At 38.4% G+C, this 27,865-nt stretch overlaps 1 protein-coding gene across 2 annotated transcripts in view; it reads right to left on the reverse strand.

Annotated features, from left to right (window-relative positions):
• The window catches only part of pias1a (protein inhibitor of activated STAT, 1a), a 74,743-nt gene extending 48,739 nt beyond the window's left edge, over window positions 1–26,004 (reverse strand). For both annotated transcript variants that reach the window (XM_053492685.1, XM_053492684.1), the window contains exon 1: window positions 25,975–26,004. In XM_053492685.1, coding sequence (XP_053348660.1) covers window positions 25,975–25,998 — 24 coding nt within the window. In that variant the 5' untranslated portion in view covers window positions 25,999–26,004. The remainder of the gene's footprint in view (window positions 1–25,974) is intronic.
• Between the last annotated feature and the right edge of the window lie 1,861 nt (window positions 26,005–27,865).

The following is a 27,865-nucleotide window of genomic DNA, read 5'->3' on the forward strand; positions in this document are numbered from 1 at the left end:
CTCTTTTCTGACTGCCATCAGTGATGCCCAAAAAAGTCAGTGGTTTCTATACGATCTTCACGGTCACGTTCTTGTTTCCCTTCAGCTGCTGAAGCTTGGGTATTTACAAAGCTCACTTTTGAAAGAAATGAATCAGGACTGGGGTACAAGAGAATATCTGAAAGAACATTGTGAAGTCCTTTATCAACACAGAATGAAAATGAGGCACCACAATGACATTACCAAGAACAGCATGTCCCTCATACAGTTGTGAAAGGACCAGAAGAAACTACGTAAAAACCGCCATAAACAACAAATTAAGCTGCGGGATATACCAATATCTGGAAACAATTTTCGCTCCTCGAATGATAAATACTCTTCCAAACTAGAAGCAGCCTCACCCCAAAACTTGTTGTCTTATAGTGTCTTGAGACCATGGTAGAACTTAATGGAGAAATTGTTTGTCCAAAATGAAGACAGCTTATTCAAAAAACCAACACCATACACACAGTGAAGCAGAGTGGTGGTAGCATTGCGTCTCTTCAGCTAGGACAGAGGCTCGCATCAACTCGGACAAGGTAAGACGGATGTTCAAGTCAAACAGGACTTGTGAAGAAATTTCTCATGAATTAAAGTAATCAACATTTACAAAAAACGTCAAGCACAGTATGGTGATCAACAATCCCAGACATGGTTGTTCGAAGCCCACAAGAACATGACAATGAAAATCGTATAGAAACCACTGAGTTTTTTTTTTGGATCACCGATGGCTGCCAGTAAAGAACGTGTGTCGAGATGTCTTCTATCATCTTCTAGTTTCATCCACTATCTCCACTCCAGACTGCAGGAACAGACCTCGTTATTACTTAAACATGAGCGCATGAGCTGCACCGCCGACCATGAAATGTGTTTGTGATACTCATTCATTACACACGTCACATTCGTTCTGAACCGTGGTACCAAAACTTGTCCGTAGTACCTCGCGCTTGCATGGCCGTGAACATTCAGGGAGTGGAACGCCTGATCCCTGGAAATCGACGGATAACTTGTCGCCCACTCGGGAGAGACCCATACATCGGTGTGAACTGTACACACAATCATTCACCGGCACCACTTGCACATTGCAGGAACTCGTTTGGGAGTTATTGCCACATTCCTGTACAGTCACGACCTCACACCAAGCCATTTACACACACTTGGGTTTCAGACATGAAGCAGGCAGTCTGATTTGGGCACAAAAGGCGAGCATTAGTATTACTTGCATTAGTATTATTCATCTGGGTTTTCTTTTATTCCTCTGAAAATTTCTAGAAGTTTTTTTTCTACTTCCACTTTAGGTGCAAACAATCCCAGATGATTCCCCTCAGTTTCATCACAAAAGCCTGCAATTTTAGACCTTTCCGATCCGTAAACCTGTAAATTCACCATATGTTTTAGACCTTTCTGTTGCTGCTACAGAAAATGAATCAATACCTCCTGACCGTCATCCAATATGTTAATGCGCAATCAAGATGAATATTGATTAAGAGGTATCGACATCCATCATATTATACTACGATCTGCAGGTGCACCTTGCACAGATCTCAAGCTCACTCTGCACATGGATAATACCCTTTTAAGTTTTAGTTTCATTTAACATCTCATAACCTCCTGTCTGATAAAAGTACGTCCTGCCAACTAGACTTGCATTTCAATCACAAGGACAGGCTGTCCCTTACCAGTGAGCTTCACAAGTTTTTTCTTTTTTTCTGTACAGTGAAAAAAATCCCTGCTATTTAAGAACTGTGTGTGATTCACACCTGTGACCTTATGAGACTGGTCTCGAAGGAATAATCTGGCGCGAAGACATAGATGGAAAACGTGTTGGAAAGGCTGCGTGTCAGCGCTCGGGGTGACGGGCGAGGTCACGGGTCTCTTCAGAAATTATCATTTGCCCTTCCTTTAGTCCTTAAGTTTACAGTTGTCCCTGAAAAAGTGTACGATCTCTTCGGTAGTGTTGAGACAAGTGATCTAACAACTAATAATAATAATAACAAAACAAATTCAGGTGATAAAGTTGAACCAAATTTCAAGGAAAAACCTAATCAAAATAGATGAACAAGCTTTTAAGTGCAAACTAGACTGTACCTTTTAAAAATTTTATTCTTTACACACTACACTGCTACTAGGCCTAATTAACATTTACTATACGGAAATTTACAGTCATTAGATGTAGCGACGGCACCTATGGAGGAAGTGCATATAAATGAGCACGAAGCTGGCGTGCGAGCTACTTCAAAACCGCCATGGCAGCTGCTGAGACTCTCATATGTCCTGATTTTTTTTTCCTCTGTAAGCCAGCAATTACTAGAAAATCTGACAGAAACCCAAGCGCACAAGTTTTCTGTCAAATTCATTTTTGGTGGTCGACAAATAAAATAACTAGCCTTTATCATCTGTCCGACATGTTTTTAAAAAAAAATTTTTTATTAAACATCAACCAGTTCAGATTGAAGGGGAATATAAAAAACCGTCCGTCTCAAATAACAAACAGATTGAATCAGAAGCTATTATTAGTAAGAAGGTAAAAAGGTATGAAGGTGATGAAGGTTTTACATGTAATACTTTCGATCGATAATCAGCACCTTGTGAGATTTACCAGTCAAAAAGCATACAGCATTTCAGGGCCAGAACAATAATGCTGTTGAAGACGTAAAAAGAAATTTTTAAGAAATTCAAATACATCGAGGGGATTCGCCTGCTTTGTTGGTTGATGCTATGAATACTACACAAGCTGCCTTTTTTGTACTTTGTATTTTTATTTAAATGCCCTGAGACATCAATCCGCCAACTGGTTGCCTTTCTACCAACGTTTATTTCAGTAGCAGTCAGGCCTTATCGAACTATTCATGCATATCAGTAATGTTTGTGCTAGAGAGTTTTAGAGATGATTACTAGTTAATCAATTAATTGATGTAAACGACTTAGGAGTTATTAACCAATAAGGTTTGTTTTGCATGTAATAAGCGGTAACCTCGACAACCCAGCTGTAATCTAACATCAGAAATCCATCCTTTCCTGGCAGGCTACTTAAATGCTTGCGAATAATTTATTTAAAGACAAGGCAAGTTTATTTGTAAAGCACATTTCATACACAATGGTAATTCAAAGTGCTTTATAAAAAAAAAAAAGAAAATAATAGCAATAAAACTTTTTAAATTAAAAATAAAAAACAGTTTTAGTTACGCTTTTAAAACTACTATTTGAAGAGTCGGATCACAGCATTCTTTGCATAAACTTCAGAATGACTGCTGCGTTCCATTCCGAAGTGTACTTCACAGGGTGCTCCCTACCCCCTTCTTCCTGTACAGAGAATATCGGTTAAGAGAACTTCCCTCGACAAAATTCCACCATTTGGAACAGCATGCGGCGTCACCAGCGCTGAGGCCACTTCCTGTATATTACCATGGTAACATAAGCGCCTATGGTGGAATACCTGCCGCTGCTGCTGTGGAAATTTCACGCCACGCACATTAAATATTAAGAATATTTGTTGAAAGAAAAACGTATATTATTATAAAACATATGCTATTGAAACGTGTAGACCTTGTAAATAAATTATTTGATTAATTTACAAGATGTACGGATATATATATATATATATATATATATATATATATATATATATATATTACAGATTACTAGCCTATATAATACTAAGGATTTCTTGATGTAATAATTTTAATTGTTGCGACCTATTTATATGATGTCATCCTCGATAATACAATAAATATTTAAATCCTTTTTTAGAGCATAATTTTTTCGTGCTTCAGTCAGACGCAGTGACTGATGGGACATATTCCATTCCCTTTTCCAGTGAAGTGAAGACCCGATGTTCAGTTGTTCCCGAAACAGTTCGCAGCTCCTTTTGAATTTAGCAGTTTCGCTCCATGTAAATTGGAATCACACTTAACATGGCTGAACACTCTGTGTAGTGTTGTGTACTTCCCATGGAACGATTTCAAGTAGGATTCTTTAAAATGAACTTTTAATTTACGTATATAGGTTCCCATGTGGTATTTGCGAATCGAGATATTTCTGGTATTTATGGTATTGAATCAGGATCTAGACACCCACATACAGAAGTGAGTACACCCCTCTAATCACAGCAAACATTTTGGTATAACTACTTAAGGGACAATACTATAAAAATGAAACATGGACATATTTTAGTGTACACAATGTGAAACTTGTGTACCTATACTAAAAATAGCTCAACATACAGCCAGTAATGTCAAAATAGCTGGCAACAAAAGTTAGTAAAGTACACCCTTATCGAATCTGCACCTAAGTATTATGATAATATCGTATCGGGTGATCCCTGGGGATTTCCCAACCATACTGTTTACACTAGAAGCATTTAAACAGATTTACAGTAAAGCGCTAGTCTTGATAAAAGCCCTACTTATACTGGATTTGTTGTACATGGAGAGGTGGGGTAATGTGATCACTACCTAAATATCTTTGGGATTTTAAACCTGTATGGATCAATTATTTGTCTTTTTTTACAACCTGTATGTAAACATGTCTGGAAAAAAGTCATACTATATGTAACCTATAAAATAATCAGTGTAAGTATACAGTAATATATAAATACCATGTCAGTTAATATTTTACAATATTTTCTTTTTGAAAAAAAAAAAACATTTATTGATTATTATTCAGTATAAAGATGCCTTTATATAAAGGAAGGCCTACATACTGAACAGTACGGTCATGTGACCTATTGAGCAATGTTCTGCAAAGTGGGGTACTCGGCAACTTGAAACCCCCAAGTCCTACATCCAGTACTCCTAATAAAGGTCACTGCCATCTGTGTGACTTAGTCAGCATTCACTATTCCCACATGACCCGAGCATAATTACTGCAGATGTCCTCCGGCAATATTACTCATCAGACATGCGTCCTGTCCCAAATAATAACAGAGACATGGAAATAACAGCTTTAACAAAAACATCTTTATTTATTAAATCCATATAAAGTCTCATCTAAATGACACGCCATGCCAGAGAAGTTGTCTCGACTGCTCAGTCAGACGTCTGCTCAATCCTGTACAATTAAAACTAATATTAAATAAGATGCAGGTGAAAAAACTATACTACGGCTGTATGTGTGTATCAGGAACTCTAATTATAAAAAATTTAAAAAAGGCAAAGTGTCAGGTACTTACTATGTGATGACATCATGTCTTACAAAAAAGCTGCAGACTCCACGTATTACGGCAGAGATGTGCGAGTCTGTGTGTGTGTATATATTCTTTCTGCTTTACACAACACGACAAAATACTAACACTCACACTGCTGGGAACGTTTAGCGGTAGATGCTTAGGTCTGTAGGATATGTCAGAGAGAATGAAATCTACATGTAATTTATGTCCATAAGCCTTTAGGACCGAGGCTGTAGTCTAAAGTCTTACAAGCCTCATTGCTCCATTCTGATATTTCGGTCAGATCGGATTTGCGTGTCACGACAGTTCAACTTTATAAAATAATTGCAAGTGACTCTGAATCCAATGTGGACGCGCCTTTGATCCTTTCATCATCTGGGTTGAAACACATCATGAGCTCATGCGAGCGCTCATTCGTTTTAAAGGATGGATGCGATTTCAGCAAAACCTACGTTTGGGATTTTGCTCCGGAGGACGGTGAGCAGTTCGACGGCTGTATTTGTTGCGGCCCAGAAGACGGCAGAAAGCCAGACTCCTCGCTTTAGCTGTTTTATCAGCTGTTGCTAGCACTGCTGTGAAATCCCCGCGCTCCCAGTGGTGAGTGATGACATCAGTGAGCGCGCAAAGCAGGCCCAGAGGCGAAATGACGTCACTTAAATACTGATCTGCCTGTTTCATGCAAGTCTCATGACCACGTATTAAATATGTATCCGATCAAGAACACCGTCGAGATCGAATCTGAAAAAACATTCGTTCAAGCCTTTGTCAAAAATTTGAGCAAAAACGATCCGAATCGAGTCAATTCAGCTTGGTAATGTGAACGCGACCAAAATCAAACGTCTGTGATCCTGATCATCTTCTGAAATGTCAATCACACCTGATGAGGGGCCGGATAAAGACTGAGACTAGGCGTGTATGTGTGTATCAGGAACTCTAATCCTGGCTCCAGATTCACAGAGCTCCATCATCACTTTACTATAAACACACACACACAACCCGTCTCCCAGCTTCCCTCTTTAAAGGATGCTTTTTACTGTGGCTGAAGCTTGTGTGCACACAAACACATGCGAACACTGACGCACACACACAGGCATACACGTGCACACACAAACACACACACACACACAGACAATTCCTTCCCCCACTTACACTAGCACACAGTCTTACTTTACTTCTCTCTCTTTCTCTCTGTAGCCATAAGCCCAGACTGTGCTTATTGTGCAAGCCCCACCTTCATCTCTCTCTCTCTCTTACTCACACTTAGATCTCTCTCTCCTGTGCACTTACTGTCTCACTTTTCTGTCTGCTGTGCACTCACTAGTGCTTTCTCTCTCTCTCTCCTATACCCCCCTCTCTCTCACATAAACACACAAGCCCCGTCTCTCTCTCTCTCTCTCTCTCTCTCTCGCCCTTCCCCCACTCTCTCCTGCAGCTCACTGGCTATGGATCAACACTCACATACCTCGGTGCATTGTGCTTTTCTAACACAGTACCAAAGGCGCACACATGCACACGCTTGCGCGCGCGCGCACACACACACACACACACACACACACACAGCTCGGCAGAGTCTGAAAGCAGAATCCAGGATATAAAACAAAACCATTCACATAACCACAACACAGGCTGATATACTCCTGCAGGCACAGAAAAAAAGCACTGTGGAGACACACACACACACACACATACAGCCTGCTAGCAGGACACAACAAGCCACATCACATGCTCCAACAGAGTGGCTGATTTGCATTCATCTGTCCCACACTTTTATCCAAAGTGAAAATAAATAAATAACGGAAAAAGAAAGAAAGAAAGAAAACCTTTTTCCTAAAACTAGCAATTAAAATGTTTCTGAACACCGACGAGCCTTTTTCAGGCTTTTAGGAGCATCAGCCTCTCTCTCTCTGTAAAAACTCACCGTTCGCAGAGCTGAGCAAATCTGATTTATTTATGAAATAGTTTTTTTACAGCTAGTCCTGCTGTTGCAAATTATAAGCACTCAAATTAATTGAGTGTGTAGCGCGTGTTGGCGGCGGCCGCCCCGTAACTAACGACGCAGGAGCGTGACCGCGGGGCGGGCGACACACGTCCACGCGACTGCGTCAGAAATGATCGGAAACGATATCTTTTTCAAACGAAATTCACTGTAAAACCATTTACATTTCCAAAACCCCACCATGTGCAAGTCTGCTTACAGCAGGGTTGTCATGGTTACCAGTTTCTCATTGATCACACTGGTTTCCAGTTTTTTATTCCCCCCCAGCAGCCATCTCGCTCTTATTCCTGTCCTTTTGCACAGTTCAAAAAAGCCCCCGCTGATATAAAACCTGATTTGTGAGCTTCTTCGGTCTAAATGTGACTAAAACAAAAACCTACGAACCCAGAAATGCAAAAGTCTGATCACCAACCTGAGAATAAATCTGACCTGAGCTGAGAAAAAGGGCAGAAGCACATGCAGAAAATATTTTTCCCCCCAATTATAAATAGGTTGAAAATTAAAACAATTATTAAGTGCCACGTAAGCATGGGGCGTAAGACATAGGGGCGTTCAAGTCAAACTGGGACTCTTGATTGCGCTAAAAACAAGTAAGACAGTAAGAGAGTAAACACTAGCTTTGTTTCGCTATATAATCCTCTGCCACACTAATGCACTCATCCCACCGTTTCACTAGTGCTTGCACACCATCAGGGTAGAAAGTTGTCTCAGTACACTGGAGCCATGACCGGACCTCATTTCCACTACAATGGTGCTGGTGCCGAAAATCGGCCCGCATTTACACTAGACAGGAGCTCAGCGGGAGCTGCATGATAATACGTCACAGGCCACGGCCACTAAACAGAAAAGTTTCTGAAGTCAGTTTACTGGTTATTCTCCAAACTATGAAAATGTATTTCCGTATCCAAAGGAAGCTTATTCAACGTGTTAAAACCGCTGAAAGAGATCGACATAGACAACTGGCTTATTCACTATTTGGTCGGTTGTTCGTATAAAGCCTGCAACTATTAGTTCTTCTCTTATTTCCTCATACACTTTTTTTTTTCCTAAAAGCACTTTCCAATTTCTGCTGAATCTCGTCCAAAAATGTCCAAAAGCGCTTTTGTTTCGTCCGCGCTCCACATTAACAGACTTTGGGTCTCCGCCATTTTTTTTTAATGCTCCCTATAATTCCGCCTAACGCTCGTGACGTCACAGGTTCTCGCGAGTAGACCAGCAGAGTTTTGGGCCGGTTCGGTGCTTATTTTAGGACACCGGCACCAATTTTTTTCTGTGGAAAAGCGCGGCACTGGTTCCAAAATTGGAAACCAGAGCAGTGGAAAAGGGGCATGTGTCATGTTTGAAACCCCGGCCCCCTAGGAACTCCTTTAATGGCCCCTTTGCTTTAATGAAAAAACAACTTGGTTTGATGACGAAAGGTGTTGTTTTGATCACCGCACCACTTGCACGTTACAGGAGATTGGCTGAGAGTTATTGCTACATCCCCCATACAGTCCGGACCTGAGTTCCACATTAAAAAGGAGTTCCTGGGAGGCCAGCTTTTCAGACGTGACGCAGGCAATCTGATAATGGCTCCGGCATACTGGTGGGTGAAAAGTAACTACACATAAAAAAATTGGTAATAAATAGGGGTGGGTGATATACCGGTATACACGATTGACGAAACCAACAATGAGGAGATTGTAAAGAAAAAAGGTGCATCGTCTGTGGTGTGGAATTGGTTTGGGTATAAGAAAAGTGATACGAATGAGACGAACGTGATTAGCAAGGTATACAAGTGCACCGTTTTAGCAAGCGGTGGAAACACGTCAAACCTTTCCTATCATCTGAAATCCAAGCATCCAAACGAATATGGCCAAAGTAAAAAAATGCGGCAAACCTCAGCAATTACAGTTTAAATAAAATTACATTATGTAAAACAGTTTCGTTGCGTTTAAATTTTTATTTATGCATTTTCAGATACAAATTGTTATATTGTGATATATATCGTTATCGGGCTAGAAAATTGCTTCTACTGTTATAGAAGATTTTGGTTATATCGCCCACCCCTAGTAATAAATATCCATATTTCTAATACAATTTTTTGAAACAAATTGTACATGTCCTTTCATTACACAGGAAAAGAAAAATCTTTACATTATACTTCAGGACAACTGCACACTTCATTCATTCCAATTATTATTGGCATTTAAATTCAATTTTGTCTGTACAGATAGGTTTATATTTCTTATATTTTAAAAACTTGTATATTGTGTTAAACTTTCTTATAGTTAAGATATTTATTTATTGCCTCTTTTCTATTTCTATTATATTATATTGTACTGTGTATGAGAAATAAAATTTGAATTTGAAAAGTCCCACATAATGAACCTGAAACATTACAGAAGCTATAACAGGCGAGTCTGACAAAACGTCGAGCACAATTAGAAAAAAAAATTATAACCTGGGTGTTAAAAATCAAAACCTTTTACCTAATTTAGTCAGACTGGTGTTTTAGATTGCTTCCTGAACATCAGACGCTGCGGAAAACCACAACAACCTGCCAGTCCTGGGTATGTACACATGTACATGTGTCTCTAAGTGCATTTCTTTTCCCTTGCGGTTTGCTTTCTGAGGTGAAACTATGGTTCTCAAGGTCGCACATTACATTATGGGTTGTGTACCGTTGGGATGGAGAGAGGGGTGCAGGCTGTAACAATACTGGGTACATAAAAAGGGGGCGTGATCAGAAATCTGTAATGAATGTCAAGTACATTTCTTGTTGTTACAATAATAGTAAAAACAAAATGAATTACTTTGCGAGCCAGATTTTTAGATGGATATCCATTGTGCGTGTACCAAAATAAAATAAAATATTTAAAGATATACTACATATAGAAAGAGCCCATCCTTCTCCAGCTTGCTGCTGAGCTCCACCCAACTCTTCTTTCTAAAGGGTGTTTCACACACACCGTGGAGGAGCTCTGAGATAGTCTGTCAAAGAAACCGTAATATATAGGATTTTTAATATTTAATTCATTGAATTACCCAACCATTGGGACAATAATGCGTGTAGAACTGGAGTCAGAACTGTACATAACCCTAAGGAGTTATTACCTGTAATTAGCCTCATTCTAACATTGAAGTAAATCCTATAAACTGTGTACACCTGCTCCGCGTTGAACGGCAGGAGAGATCATGAATGAATGAATTTCTGTCAAGTAAAGTTGCCCTGACAACATGCCGTATTTTTCTTAATTAAAGCCTCTGCTCGTTTTTTGTGAGCGAAGTTGTCCCACATGTCGAAGGAACCCTGGCACTGCTGTACATTTTATCACCGAGGTGGGATGCTAAGACGCATCAGAAAAAGACAGAAGGTTATTAATGCTTTTGTAGGAGACAAACCAGGAGAAAACTGAACGTGTATTATGGCACAATACGGAACACAATCATTAATGTTAAAGCTACAGTAACCATATTTTCCAACAGACATTTAAATCATCGAACCTGTGTGCCAGTGCAAAAGCAGGACTCCTGATACTATTACCAATCACCACGAGCCTAGATTTCCTCCTCGAATGTTCATGCGGTTACCTCCCTGAAAACTCCATTGCAAAGTGAATGACAAGCGAGGTCGTGAATAATGTGATCACTGGCGAATTAGCTCTTGGGAAAAAATACATTTGTTCATCTGACTTTTTAGACCTGTCCCAAATCCATATCTCTGAAATGATAATTAAATATTTCGCTTCACATCCTCGGCGGTGCGCTGCCTGCTCTATTCATCTGAAATAAACGAATTAATAGAGAAAATCCCTCAACGCTAGTTAAACCTAAACTGTACGTCACTTGGATCGCAGCACAGATCACACAGTGCACACTGAACTGTACCAAACAGATACAAATAATATGCACATCTTTAGACCGATAGGCGTTTTGAAGGCATATTGCATTAGATATAAAACCATAATCAAACCGCAGTAATTAGGATTCATCTGCTTTGTAAGCTCGTATCAACAAGTGATTATTTTTTCCTGCGGCTGTATTCCACTTCATCTGTACATCACTTAAAAATTTTTATATTTTTTTTTACGTCGAAATGAAGGAAAATGTGGGAAAGAATAAGCAAGCTGTTTGAGCTCTGGTTTACGAAAGCAGTCTCCGCGATCAAAAGCACGTCAGGGCGAAGAGCAGGGTTTCAGTCTGGTTTCCCATAACAGAAAGGGGATCTCCGTCTGGGCCGGTGTTTACACAAAGCGACTAATATCTGTCACACAACACTTTTCGATCAAGTGGAAACACTGACAACTTCACTGGTGGCTTTTGCAAACAAGAACAGATGAGCAAGTGCACAGGGAGCTGAAGCGGCTCTGCCCACCCAACCGACGCGGTTTCTCCGAGTCTCCGGAGGAAATTCTTAGGGAGGACGTAATGATTTATACTCTTAGGAAAGATGTAATTATTTAAGCCACAAAAAAAAAAAAAAACTGTCTAGAGCGAGAACGATAATTTTGTCTGTATTTAGGAAAATGTAATTATTTATGCAGTAAAAAATGAAAAACAATCGTTATGACAGTTTTAATTTGTTTCTCTTATATTTATTTTGGGATGACTGAACTATTCCAATAAACATTTAATAAATGCATTGGCTTCCCATTACAGCGATCTCTCTCTCTCTCTTTGGCTTCTTTTGCAAAGTATTGAGGCAAGACTAGATATCGGTGTCTGTATTTAAATAAAAAAAAAAAAATTTCATAATATTCATCTTGATTTTCCATAATTATTCTTCAAAGTACTGAAAAAAATTAAAATAAATAAAACCATTTACTAGATCATATGACCAAGAAAGTATATAATGAATTAAACTTTTAAGCTTTATTAGAATTTATGACTGTGGCTGGTTTTCAGAATTTGTCAACTCCAAACGCAAGCAATGTGTAAAAATATGCAGTGAACATTTTAATGCACGATATGAAAAAAACACTTAATCACATCTTTATTTTTTTTTTTGCCTCGAAGTGTGTATTATTTCTCGTACACTCCAAGGTATGATGCTCTAAACCCATGAACCTTCTGCTGCAGTGCGTTCTGAGATGCTTTTTTTCCATCATCAAGGTTGTAAAGAGTGGTTATTTGTTTTTCTAGTCAGCTCAAATCAGTCTGGTTTTCCTCCTGTTAGTAAGGCATTTCCACTCACAGGACTGCTCCGCACTGGATTTTTCCCCCCGGAGGACCTCCAGAGACTTAAACCAGCCTGTCCAGTACTAACAACCATATTTGGTGTAGCCAAAATCACAGATCATTCTGCCTCATCGTGTTATGAACTGCACTGCTGATTGACATAAATAAACAGGTGAACATGTTACTAATAAAGTGGACAGGGAGTGTACATTTTCAGTATCACAACTCATACACAAAAATTATGCTATTTCTTGCTTTGTGCAATAAAACAGACTGTGCTGCAGCTGCACAACATCTGTCTCACCAGAGAGCGGACTGTTTACGACTGATAATAGGTGGCGGTAATGGGTTTGATATTAGCGTATGGCCAGTGATGAGTGCTGCAGCAAGGCGACAGAGTTTCTTGTGGGTTACGACGGCTTTCAGGATGCGGTCGCGATTCTTAGAAATTCACGGCACAGAGCCTGAAACATCGCCCGATTAAGGCCTCGTTCACACTGCGATGGAGGCCGCGGAGTCCCCATGGTGTCCTAAAAACAGAGTCAAAATCGAAAAATGTGCATTCATCACGTTTATACTACTTTCTAGCCAAGTCCCTGTCAGGTTCTCGATTCATCGTTTGTGATGTCACTAATTTCTCATCATGCACATGATCGCTTGCTCAATATGAGTTATTACTATGTCCAATCACATCGTACCGTGCTCTTACCAGGTGCTTATCATACACTGCGATGTCATTGCGTCTGGTGGGTTGGACATAGGATGGGAATAGGTTCCAGTATTTATACAAAATTCTCTGAACACAATCTGCTGCATATGTGGTAAAATGTAAGAGAAGAAAGTAATATAAACTTAATGGGGCCTACAATGTGGCATGGACCCAGCACAAGCCTGAAAAGATCGTTGTAACAACCCCATTGTCGTAGCAACAACACAGTGACGTCATAATGACGACTCAGTCAGAACGCGACCCGATCTTTCCTGTCTGCGCCATGTCTGCTGGACGTCAATGAAGCCCTTAACAGTTTATAGCTACACATTTAACTGCTTAATGCCATTGTTAATAAGTCCAGCATCTTACTGCGCCCATGTCCTCACTTACATGTCCAAAAAGTGTCATCAAGGGAGACAATACTCTGGCATTTCTGCCACACAGTCTTACTGTAGTGTAGAGGGAATGTGGCTCAGTTTACATGTACAACAGGGTGCGTTTATATAAATCCTTAAAAGTTAGGAAGTGATGTCTGATCTGTCCATTATTCTAATAAAAAAATTAAAAACAAACCTGAAGCAACTCGCAATAATTAGATGAGACGGTCCTAAACTTTTTAAACAAAACTCGAAATAGACCTTATGGATTTAAATTGACCCCAAGATGTGACCAAGCTCCTTTTTTATTATAATTCTTTTTATTTTATTTTATTTTTTACAATTTTCAGATTTCCCACTTATTTCAGCATTCGAAATGTAACGTGTACTCGTTAAATTGTGACTACAAACCGTAGAATATTATTCACACACTTTTAGCTCTAATGATTAGCTTAAGGTGAATGTGTGCAGGAATTCTTTTTAAAAAGTCATTTAGTGTGTTTTGAAGCATGCATCTCTTTCCACCAACACATCCTGCATCAAACGAGACAAAAGAGCACGAGTGATATAGAAAAACAATGCATGCCGTGATGGTGTGAAAAAGCCTGCTGAAACTCCAATGCTAAAACAAAGCGTTAAACCAGTTCCCTGAAATCAAACTGTAAAATATTTTTTGCTTCTATTAATTTGAGAGTCCTGGTGAGGTAGGGTTTGACGATTAAAAGTTGAGGTTAGTTAAAAGTTTATATGAAAGGTTTTTTTTTTGTATTTAGAAACTAACAGTAATCAGAAAACCAGTTGCTCTTTGTTACAGTTCCTGGACTTAATAAGTATAAGAGAAATATTATAATAAGTATGAGAACCGTATGCAAACGTGGATGTAGTTAAAATTCCCATGCAAGTCCGGTGTGTAACAAACATTAGCGTGTTCATGCTCCATTTCCACATTTGGCAGCATTGTAAAACACTAAATCAGATTTGATGGTCATTGCAATATTTTTATTATTCATTTGTAAAATAAATCAACACAAAAGATGAGTAAACCTTAATCGTAAATCAATCCATCTCTAATTTGAAAATACCTGCATTTGATTAATCCAGATGTAATGTACTATATATTAAACATAAATAAAACCGTACATGCAGCACTTTCAGTAAGGTTTATTAGAGTGAAAAGATTAGTTAAGATAAATTCGATAGCAGCGTTTTATAATTAAATTCAGAAGACGAGCTGTGAGGTTCATCCAGTCATGATACGGATCAGTTAGGGTTGCTGCGAGAGCCTGTGATCGGGACATTTTTAAAAGCTATTTGGTTACGTTCTGCTTTGTACTGCCTTGCCATATTATGCTCTGCTGTACAGAGATATCGGACGTGGGTGGGTGACTTCAACCTACTGCTGTATAAATATATACCTTCTAACTACATCTGTGAATTTCCCTTTACAATGCAGAACATTAATATTCATCATTCTCAACCCTCGGTTCTTTCTGATCAAATGAAGGAATGCAACTTTATTAAAAGGACTTCAGTTCCAAACAGGGGTGTACCGATACACCGTGACATGATGCATGGTAAGACACAAAGGTGATCATGAAGATGGTGGACATCAGGGGTCTATTAATTATGCATGTCATGCAGTTGCACGGTCTTTCATGGAAATCCTGCACACTGTGCAAAACTGGACCAAAGATAAAGAGCTCTTCACTTGTCCTCAAACAGTGAGGTGGAAATCGGCATTTTAGCGACTTTGGAGCTCTGTTTCTCTTACAGCGCTCGTTATGCTTCGGTCAATCAGTTTCAAACACTTTATTTGATTTTTTTTTTTTGAATTTAACTGATTTTCCGGATAGATTTAATATATTTTAAAAAATGTAGTGCATTTTGTTTATTTGTAATAATAAGACATCTGTCTATAGCTTTTTTTTTTGTTAGCTTATTAAACTCCATAATACTTTGTAGTATTTATTATTCACAAATAATGACTCTTCTTAGTCAGAATTATTCTTTTGTATTTTCTTTCTATTTGTATATTGTTTAAAACCCGGGTGGCTTTTTCACATTTCATACAAATTTCCATAATTTTCTTTTAATTGTGTAAAGCTGCTTCGATGATGACAATTGTTAAAAATGCTATGCAAATAAAATTTAATTGAACTGAATTTAATTAGTGGTTAGCACTGTCTCCTTGCACCTTCAGGGTCTGGGTTCGATTCCCAGCCAGATTCGGTTCCTGTCTCTGTGTGAATGGAGTTTGCATGTCTGCCCCATGCTTAGGGGGTTTCCTCCACATACTCCGGTTTTCTCCCACAGTCCAAAGACCTGCAGATTAGGTGACTTTGAGTTCCTAAATTGCCCGTAGTATGAGTGTGTGTATGCCCTGTGATGGATTGGCACCGTGTCCAGGGTATACCCCGCCTCGTGCCCTAAGTCTCCTAGGCCCCCCACGACCTTGAATACAGGATAAAGTGGTATAGAAGATGAGTGAGTTTAAAATATTCTGAGAAGTGAATTGTAATCGTGAATCAAACTATTAAACCATTACTTTTTAAGCTACAACATTTTACTCTTGATGACAAGAAAATCAATCATCATAGTTATTAACAATGATCTTTGACAGTGACCGTACAACCCACACACAATTGCTGGAAAAAATGCTAAGGCCAAGCAACTATAAACTGTGCTCATGTGTAACACCAACCATAAAACTTTAAATCAACAAAGGCGAGATAAATACAGCAGGAAGTTTAAAAATAGCCTTCAATCCAAGAAGCCCTAATTAATTTCAGTTTTCATTCAGAATAGTAAATAAATAAACAAATTGAACTGATAAAACATTTTTTTTTTAATGGAAAACATTGTTTTTTAATCAGGTTCAGTATAAATTCTTGTGTAAAAGAAATCCAAATGCAGCTTTTAAACAGTGAGAAATCATTTCCTCTGCTGTTTCCCTGCAATCAGCCTCTACAACCTGTTCAGTGTTGCCATATTAAGCAGAATCCCCCAATGACTGCGCTATTTTTAATCACCTTGAGCTGAAAAACGGCCTTGAAAGTGTAATTCATCAGTGGTACGTTTCAGGTCGAGTTTACAGTGAATGAGTTTGGATGTTGGTCAACATCACTTCCAATCAAATCCTATGCAACACTACACTTTAACAGCTCATTACTCCAGCGCAGGGTTTTTTTTAAATAAAGGTTACCAGGCAGCAGTATCTTAGCGGTTAAGATGTTGGACTACGGATCGGAAGATCACGAGTTCAAACCCCAGCATCACCGAGCTGCCACTGGTGGCTCCTTGCGCTCAGCCTTTCACCCACAACTGCTTGGATGTATAAATGAGATAAACGGAGGTCTCTCATGATGCCAAATGCTGTGTACAGTATGTGCATTTAAAACCGTAATAGAACAATAATATACCTTAAATTATACATATAAAATAAAAATGTTACTAATTGTGCATTCAGATCTGTGAATGCAAACTTTCTTTTTTCTATTAAATTGGCAAACATATTTCATTGAACCTGCTGAGTTTATTACTGTGGAGTCTACTCTCAAGCCTTGCAACACTTTACATAAATTATATACCAAAAAAATTATATCAGATGAGATTACACTAATATGTAAGGAATAAAACACGTATGTTAAGACGTTGTAGGAAACTAATCAACAATATATCGACGAGTGTTTATTAGGAGTCGGATACACTGGCCACCGGCTTTTCAGCTCCCTGTGTGTGTGTTACCTGTTACGCTGTCACTAGTGTATTAATGGACGCCTGAGATTTGCCTCGGAGCTCCTGTCAGAGCTGCTGTTATAGGAAATAAATCAACATCTTCTGAGCAAGAATTCAACAGCGATAAAATATGTGCGAGGTAGCCTACTATTCTCATTCTGACTGATGCCAGCCTAAAGGTTTGCGCTGAGATATTAAGGGGTAATTTTCATTAAGTTTTTTGACAAAATGTCGTAACGAAAAATGTTATCATTATAATTCTGTTTAAATTCATTAGAAATAAAAAAAAAACTTGAAACAGTACCACAAATCTTGTTTCCTGTGTGAGTGTGTGTGATACTAACTGAGAAACTGAGATGACTCAAACCTGCTGTTATAAAGAAAATGAAAATGGCTTAGTCTCCTGTATATTTCTATCAGGTGCCCGAGTCAACCTGCAACTCGTCCTTCTGTACGTTTGAGATTTGTCCTAGTCGTTTCCCACCGATCACCTCAATACATCTGGACAGATGATCACTTCTCCATTTCCACTGCGGTAATGTTAAGAGGTGACGAAGCTGATTAGTCCCAGAGATTGTACTGACTAAAGCCTGCACTCTCACAAAAGGTTTTCTACAAAAACCCTCTGACTAGTTTCACCTGAGGCAGGCAGCAAAACAAAGAATTTTAGACACATACAAGAACAGGCTTTTAAACAGGAGATAGAGACAGCTTAGAGAGAAAAATAAAGACCGGACGTTTCTGAAGACATCATTAGCGGCTACTATCTTTGTCGGATCTCTTGGTGCGATTCACACATGAGGATCGCAGGAAAAGCAATGAATCTCAGGACAGAATTACGTCTTGGTCGGATTAAGAAGAATCAAGATTTTATAGTCGCAGGTTTCGAAAAAGGACAAAGTGGGAGACCTAAATGCAGACATCTTGGATTTTTGATCTCACAGTGTGAAAATCACTGCGAGGGTTAAACCCAGTAAATTAATACAGAAACCGCTGCCAGGTAAAAGTACACACTCGCACACACACACACACCTTAGAATAATGAAAGAGAAAAAGTGAGAGAGAGAGAGAGAGAGAAAGAAAAGAGGATGGAGAGAGGGAAGGGGAGGGGATGGAAACAGGGAAAGAATATATGAGAGAGAGAGAGGGAGAGTAGAAAGAAAGAATGTGTGAGAGAGAAAGGAAGGGGATGGAAACAGTGGGGAGGATAGGGGAGGGGGTAGATAAGAGAGGGTAAAAAGAAAGAGAGCAAGAGGGAAGGTGATAGAAATAGGTGGAAGGAGAGGTAGAAAGAGTGCAGACAGAGGAAGGAAAAGAGAGCGAGAGAGAGAGAGAGAATGTGGGGGTGAAAGGAGAGGGGTAGCGAGAGAGAGAGAGAGAGAGAGAGAGAGAGAGAGAGAGAGAGAGAGAGAGAGAGAAAATAATTGAGGGGTGAAGAGAGAGAGGACGAAATAGAGAGCAAGGTAGAAAGAGAGGGTCAGAGGGAGAGAGAGGACAGAGAAAGAGAAAGAGAGGGAGAGAGAGACACTACACAGTTAAATCCATGTATTATTATTTGTATTTTACATTTATTCATTTCTGTTGTTATTCTGCAATTTGTTTCTGAGGTTTGGCAATACGAACATCCATATCTGCCATGCCAATAAAGCATCTTTCGTGAATTTTGAGAGAGAGAGAGAGAGAGAGAGAGAGAGAGAGAGAGAGAGAGAGAGAGAGAGAGAAAGAGAGAAATCTTAAGAGAGAAAGAGAGAGTAAGAGAGAGAGATCTTCAATATTGAGAGAGAGAGAGAGAGAGAGAGACGGACTGCAGTGATGAATACGTGGAATGTGTGCTGTATGTGTTTTATTTGGCCCTCGCATTTCAGGTCCACAAACAAAAAAAGAAATCAAAAACAGAAGAATAAATCATCTGCTTTACAGCGGTAAGTTCATCAGTATGTGGTCGAGGCGAGTGCACACGCAGCTTTAACGTCCCGACCACGGTGATAAATGAACAGCACAAACCTCCCAGACGCTTACAGAACTCTACACTGAATCATTTCCTTTTTCTGATGAATATGAGGTGAAGCAATGAGGTAGAAACCACTTCTTTAAACTTTTTTTTCCCCCCCTGCAGCTGTTGTGGGTGAACACTGATACGAGTGGGCAGATGGAGCCGTAACACCGACCTCAGCACTGAGCTCAGCCTGGAGCCATGTTTCCATATTACACTTTCAATTCACAGTGTTTACGCACGCCATTTATCCTGCTTTATAGCATCGGCACAATGCAGTGTTTAAAGATCAAGAAATCATTAACTGGGATGCAGTTATTTCTCCACAGAACTTGAATAAATTATAGAGGAAACAAAAACAACAAAAGTCAAATGATGAATTCATCAGCTAGGGCCAGGCAGGAAATTAAAATCTCCAGTGTGATGAAAATAAATAAATAAATAAATAAATAAATGACTTAGCTACGTAATATTAATAACATTGATAGTAAAAAAAACATCCAGTTAGGGCCATTGTTAGCGGTTACAAAATTATTTTATAAATGCCTTTTTCTAATTTTTTTTTTTTTTTTTACTAGAAACACAAAACCTCAAAGAAAAAAAAAAAAAAAAAAAAACCCAAATAGTTGGAGTTCATCAAAGCAAGAAAGAGAAGAGGATCTCTATTTGTCTGGTAATTAAACCTACATCAATTTAAACCTTGACACAATAATGTCATTAGGGATGCACAATTTGATTAAAAAAATATATATATATTTGCAATTATAACACATTACAATTTAAACTACAATATGTGACTATTAAATGTACCATTTTGTATTTAAACTTATTTATCTAGGCTATCAGAACACAACGGCACGGATGTTCTCAATTAAAAAAAATTACTTTTTTTTTTCAAAGCCATATTTAAATGATTAAGAAAAGCTCCCATGTGTATGTTACCTGTAATAAATTGCAGCCTTTCGAACAGTTCCATAACTTTGGTTTGATTTATGTGACTAATTGTGCAGCATTAAACGTTATGAATCTATTTATCTATAGATGTCCATGAGGCTTCGTGCAGCATTAAATATGAAAAATCCATCCTTCCATTCATTACATCCATCTAGAAGCCTCTTTTTTTACCTGTGCACTTTGACTTACCTGACGTTGAAAAATCTCTTTTACCAAAGAAAAAGCACCAGTCAAAAGTTTCTTATTCTTATTCAGTGTTGTTTGTTTTCCACATTCTGGAACAATACTGGATTTTTCTTTTTCTTTTTAAAACTATGAAATATGGCATTAGGCAATTAAATAACAACAAGAGGAGTTATTCAAAGACATGATGATCAGCTGTTCCGGAATAGTTCTTGCAAGAACAGTATTGTCAAGTGCATTTGCAACAACCCATCAAGCACCATAATGAAACTGCCGCTCATGAAGACCTTCCTAGGAAACCAAAACCAGGACAAAAAGGCAAAGTTCATTTAGAGTTACCAGCCTAAATACTCCAAATTTCATTTTGTTCACTAATGAATTTGAATTCTCATGTCTCTCTGTATCCTGTCCACATGGTAACATATGCCTCAAGATGTGGTTTATTCATCTCACACACAGGATATTTGAAGAAGGATTGATTTGGAATTAACTAACACAAATAAAGGACTCTTGGAAAGAAAAAAAGTAGAAGAAGAAAAAAATGATGTGGAGTTTATTTACACGCGACCCGAGGCTATTAAAGGGAGTCGGGTTGAGGACGGGGAAGGGGGGTTGGGTTCAGTTTTGAATACCAGTGCATCCCTCCCTCTCTCTTGATTGCCCAGAAACCACTTCAAGTGTAAAGTCTGCTTAATGAGAGAAGCTTCTGACTCCCTCGATTGTGATTACGAAAACAAGCACAAGATAATGCTGAATAATAAATAAACAAATACTATAAACATTTCACTAACTCATAGTTATACAGGGTTTAATACAAGACATGGCGCGGTGGATTGTTCAGTTGATTAGTCAGTTGCTTTCCCACTATGGTAGTCACCGTTGCTGTTATCATCTACCTGGCCACACCCCTTTGTAGTGCTATAGCTATTATTATAAAATAGTAAGTTTCAACCGAGCAATCTGATCGGACAAGAGACATTCCATAGTGGTGATAATGGACAGCTCTCAACCTGATCACACATTTTACATTTTCATATATTTCCATTTTATGCCTTATGATTATTGTAGATTTTATATTTTACATTCTTTTCTATTGGTATTCGCCTCTCTTATTTCCTTTTTTAGGTCACAAACCATTGTGTAAGCATTTCACTACATATCATACTGTCTACAGTTGTGTATGTGACATACAAATTTTAATTTGTTTAACTAAATGTATCAATCCACACCCTGGGCGTTTTAACAATCTTTACCTACACCAACTGTCGGTCGAAGTATGGGTGACGGTAGATCTGTACGCTTCTCATGTACGGAGGAGAGAGCAGCTGTCTGCCAAAACCCACATTCAAAACCAGTCATTTTAACAAGAAAACATTGTCATCCTAAGGAACACTTTGTATCCTTGATAATTGCATCTACGTCGTTCTAAATTGCGCCTTCATGTCTACAACCGCATCACAGCCGTGCTGATATCCAGCACATCCTCGAATGTGATACTGCTTTAACAAACCTCATTCACACAGCCTAAATCACATTTCCACAAACCTACTTAGCCAGGCAACATATTTTGCATGTTTATTTAGTGGTCGTTGAAGTGGGCTAAGAAGCTTCCTGCTAAATAACGCTGAAGCAGAAACCGTACACCCTGCTAGCACTCCAACTCAGAGGTGACACGAGTCAATCTGAAACTTCTATATACTACTAAATCACATGTAACCTTTTCCACCGCGGTCACCACGTCCAGGTCAAAATCATGACTCAAGTTTCCACTTAATTGGTCAAAGTTTTTTGTTGCTTTTTCTTTAAAACAAGAGAAGCAGCCTCACAAGCGTATTAGATACTAAATGACTACGTAATAACACGGCGTACTGTGCTGGTTTCTTTAAAGACATAGTCTGAATCCTTCTTACATACAATGACGTAGTGAGTAGATTAGATTTGCAAAAGATATGCAGCCACATCCACAGCGTAACTTCCGGTTACACAAAATGTGTAGAATAGTGATACTGAGAAGCGTTCAAATTCTGTTCATTTTTTTTTTTTTCCCTTTTAAGACTTTTCCCACTGTGTGTTCATATACTGTCATGAAAAACATACCGCCATCGGTTAAGTCACGTGACTTTATAATACCACGTGTCATGTGAATCCACAATGTCCAGTCTGCGACAAGGAAGCAACCTGGAGGAAGACTGTTTAAACGGGGGGAATCATGGACTTAATAATTAAGCATATTTATAATACCGTACAGTGTCAATGAACGTTTAAATTACTTGTGATGTTGATTTAAGGCCATATCGCCCAGCACTAGAAAAATATTCAACACGTGACACTTTTAATTAAATTACATTGTATTTGCATAGCACTTTCTGGAAAAAGCAGCTTTATGGAAATAAAAAGAAACGGAAAATAAAAAAGTGCACGGAAAAAAGTAAAGACTATAATTATCAGATTTTAAGCAAATAACTCAACAAAAAAAAAAACACGCTGTACTTGGAGAAAGTTATTTTGATCTTTCCTGAGAATTGATTTAAAAGAATGAAATAGCTTTTTACAACATCAACAACTCATACTGGCTTTAGACTTGTACAAAATTAAGTACCTTTAAACACAGCTGTTTAAACGATTTTATTAAATAACCCTAATAACAGCTCTGATTATCAGCTCATACACAACACTCACATCCTCACAGTGTCTAATCCAGCTCTCTGTAATGCTCATGCCTTGCCCTCCATTCATAGCAAAGATCTGTGCTGGCTCTGTCACCAACAGTGGATCACATTAGAAAATATCCTTAATCCACTCATAACCCTGATCCAGTTCCTTTTATTTTATCATTGCCTTTCATTTCTTTTTATATTATATACTGTATATACATAAGCACCACCTGACCTAAACCCTACCAGTTGTTTTTTGTGCCGAATGATGCACAAGTTTTAATTCACCGTCCTGCCAATAACTGTTTGTGATTACTTAACATTTGATACAAGCACAAATATTAGCTCTAGTTTCTGGTTAGTTTGTACAGCTGGTACTAGAAAAGCTTCATCACACAGGCTGGTCTTAAAGCTCCTAAAACACTGAGCACTTCTTAGTTAATTCTTTCAAGTTTCTAATAAACATCGTTTGTTTACTGAAGCAAATTTAATTCCTTTTAAATACTCTCGGTTTAAAGGCAAATCAAATGTAATAAATTTAGAATCGGGATTTTAAACTGTCGCAGCATTTCAGTATCAAACGAACACCAAGTTCTTCCAAAAAAAAAAAAAAAAAAAAAAAAAAACAGACCACAGGAGCGAGGACGATATTTTGAAACATGACATTACCGCTCTATATCGTACGCCGGATCATCGGTGAACGCCTGAGGATAATTTTAGTGCTGACATTTTCCACTCGAGACACACAGATCTTAGGGGAAAAGCAAACTGTTCAACAAAACGGCCCACACCTCATCACCCATGTCCTGACACGGAGAATAGGTCAAGACCGAGTTCAATGTCTGAACACACAACATTATTAGAAAATGCTTAAATGAGCAGACGTGTAATTCTATAATGTAAATCACTCTGGAAATGAACATCTGCCACATGCTGCAAAAAATTACCTTTTTGATTTTTGGTCTTGCCAGGAAATTGTTGTGTCTTAAAACAGATTCATCAACTTTGCATAAAAAAAAATCATAAATTATTGATGAATCTGTCCGCTCTCTCTCTCTAATCTCTAATCTCTCCACATGGCGCTGCTTGTTATAGATACAAGCCTAAATGGAAATCAAGGACAAACAGTACTAGGTCAATGTGAAGGACACGGACGATTACAAAACATGCACAGTGGACTACTTTTGTTTTTTTTTTGGAGGGGTGGGAACTAAAAAAAAAAAACTAAAAAAAAAACATACACCCTTTGACCAAGAGCTATAGAGAAAGTCTGCAAACAAGCACCTGTGAGCGACGCCTAACAGCGACTACAAACGCGTGCATGTGCACATGTCGCACACACACACCAACTGTTTATGTAGACGATCTGAAACTGTACTAGAGCTTCCACGTCCCATCTGTACACTTCTAATGAACAGGTTTTCAAAACCACCTGTTCAGAGCTGAAACAGGTCACCAGACTGAGTAAGGGGGAAAAAGTTAAATAAAAAAAATCCATACACATGCACACAAAAAAAAAACATTAAACCCAAGCAGTACAGAACTGTGCTGGCAACACAGCATAGGTCAATAATGATAATAATAAATAAAAAAAACTACGTGCTTAAATGGAAGCCTTGCAGTTGTGTGTTAACAGGGAGGCATCAGACTTCAGACTGTGCATATGGGTTTTTGGATACGTCATGTAGAACAAAAGATATTAATTTTAATTAAGTGTTCATTTTAACATGGAATTTTTCTGGAATATGGGAATGATGACACAAATATGTAAAACTCGTATTATTTTCTTTTAAAGCATTCAATTTATATCATTAAAATATATGATAGTGTGTATAGATCTGTGCTATTTATTTGTGCCTATGTGACCAATTTTTCACGTTTTTCACTTTTTTTGCTCTATCATGTGTATATAGTTGGTTAAAATTAAATAAATTGAAAAATTTAATCCATCAAATTGCCAAAGGTTGCACTAAAAAACAAGATACTCTATACTGTACATTTCTGAACCCGATATATATTTATTTAAAATAAATCTGCAAAACAAAAAACAGATATAATGCTGAGTTTTTCTTCTTTTACAGAACCAATTCAAACAAGTGACACCTGGTGCTCACTGCTGGATGCCATATTAAAGCAAATTAACCCGATATAATATTAAAAGTGATGATCATGATTGACTTGAGTTAAAGCATAAACAGACACCATACCACCATGTGAAATCTCTTTTTACCTTTTTTATGCATTTCTAAATGAAATAATGAACATTTAATAGGAAATCACCAGCACACATTTCACTCCGGGTTGCTCACAATATGAACATACAACACCTGATGCAGGTTAAGAAAAATACTTAAAGACAAATAAGACAAAATCTTATAGTTAAGACAGGAGACAGGAAAAAAGTGTTGGATTTTTTTGTTTTCTGCCTTATATAGAGAGAGAAATGATGCTCCAAGATGGAGCCCTCTAGCAGCCACTAGTGTTATTAGCTAAGCAGCTAGGCTGATGCTGACCATTTCATCCCAGTTGCAAAATAAAACACACAAATAAAGCAGTTAAATAACTCGGCAGTGTATAAAGAAGATTAATTTGAATCATTAGCGATATAGGAATCTGATAAAACTTTTTTCTAAAAGGGGTGAAAAAGACAAACTTGGCATCTACAGGGAGAAAAACGGACAGCGCTCGCGGTCAACATCAACACCTGGCTCAATCCCAATTTGCCACAGTCTCCCCTATATAAGTGCCCTATACTGAGTGTGAACGAGCAGCATGGCAGTGCACTATATCTCCAATCCGGAGCCGATTGGGATTCGGACAATAACATGTTAAAGCCGAGGGAGCTACTAGAGAACTCCCCGAGCGCACAAGTCTACAACATTAAGATCAGCCTCGCCTGCAAAACAAACAAACTCAGCTCAAAGTAAAACACAAACGCTGCACATAAGCATCAGGTAAACTCAAACACGCACAATACAGCTCCCGGTCTGTCAATTTAAGCGGCAAAGGAGCGCAGCGGTTTTACCTTCAGTTCCGCACTCTCCGCCATCTTGTAGTTCCCTAGCGCAGGCCATGACGTAGCCCGGTCACGTGAAGAGGGGGGCACGCGCGGCTCGGCTCGAGGGCGTCATCGCGCACGCTCCCCCCCAAATTGACGCAAATCAATTAACCCACAATTCATCTGTGATTTTATGCATTAGCAACGAGCCATGATCTGATGAGGGCTTCTGCTCAACTTTTCATCGACATTCGAGCCACGTGGAAATGTGTACAGTTGGAATTTCTTCACATTTTCAGCATAAGCATGAAAAGTGCCTGAATAATAAAAAATTATAATAATAATCTAATTAAAAATTTTATTTGTCACATACACAATCATACACAGAGTGAAATTCTTATACAACTCCCCCTGACCTAAAAAAAGAAATATTTCTCTATGTGGAGAGTAGTCTAGTGAAAAAAGTTTACCCTGCATTGCTTGATTGCTTAACAAACATTCAAAAGCGGTTGGTTTGTTTTAAAACAAAAACACTTGATTTCCCCCCCAAAAAACAAAAACAGTGATTATTTAAACCTCACAGAATTCACCCCCCTTGTTTAAAATCCTTGATACAGAAATGTTCCAAATTGCAATCACAGTTCACCTGCCAAGAGATTTTAAGTATAAGACACACAGAATTCAAGTAAGTTAACTTTTAAAGTTTTTCATGTGAAAATGTAAATGTCCCGGACTTCAGCATTTCTCTACTATTTTTTTTTTAAACTGACAAAAAAAAGTCTTATCTGTTATCATCCAAATGAGTATAGACTCCCTGTTGGGGCTGGTTCCTCAAGGTTTCTTCCTATTGTCATCTCCGGGTTCTCTGCCGTTGCCGCCCTCTGTTTGCTCATTAGAAACAAACAAATAAATGAATGAGCATTGTCTGCTTTATTTTGTATTATAATAAAAAGTATGAAGGAAGAAACTATAGTTCAGTTATTTGTTGTATTAGCATGTATAACATGTAGCTGTGCCTTTAGCAAACAGCTTTTAGCTGTACCTCCACAATTAGTTGGAGATGCTTGTCACAATCGCACATTTATCTACAGCTTTTTCATTATATTATCCTGTTGTTTTATGACAATACTGTAGTTTTCTAAATAGTTAAAATATATATAAAAAATAGGGATAGTTGTCAAGTGGGACAAAATACAGTTCATACAGTCCATGCGAACCTGCAAAACCTGCGAATCTCTCAGTTCTTTCCTGACACGTTCTATTGTACTGTACATAGAAAAAGAATTTGCTTGGAACAGTATTTTTGACAGATTCACATTAAATAATTTTTTTTAAGTGACAACCAACCCCATTCCCCCCTAAAGAAGCCTGTTTGTGCTCTTACATGTCAAATCTTTAATGATTCTACAGCTGTGTCTCAGGGGGAACACTAGTACTTCCCCTGTTCTTCTCAAGACAGAAGGTCATTTCAGAGGGTCGATGTAAAGCAGGTAGTGTCAGTGAAAGGCATGTAAAGTTGGATCTATTCCAACTTCCTTTCAAAGAAAAAAATAGTACTTCAGCCCTCTTGTTTCACCAAAAACAACTCTGAACCATCAACGCCTGGCCTCCACAAGACGTCTTCGTCAACTTATGTAGGTGTTACCTGTAGCATTCACATGAATTCCAGGACCCAGGGTTTTTTCAGCAGAACATTGCCCATTACGTAGTCTTTGCAGGCATCCTTTCTTCTTAAAGTGTATCCTAGAGCCATCTATTGGTCAGGTATGGGATGTGCACATACACTCAGCCATTCATATGATGTAAAAAAAAAAATGGTACTGTTCTGATGTTTACTTGCTCTTTCTATGAGCTTTCAGCAATGGACACTGGTCCACCATAACTAATAAGCATTAATTATCAATAAAACACCGAACTA

The sequence above is a fragment of the Clarias gariepinus genome, chromosome 3 (genome assembly GCF_024256425.1).
Source record: "Clarias gariepinus isolate MV-2021 ecotype Netherlands chromosome 3, CGAR_prim_01v2, whole genome shotgun sequence".
In the NCBI taxonomy this organism is placed as follows: domain Eukaryota; kingdom Metazoa; phylum Chordata; class Actinopteri; order Siluriformes; family Clariidae; genus Clarias; species Clarias gariepinus.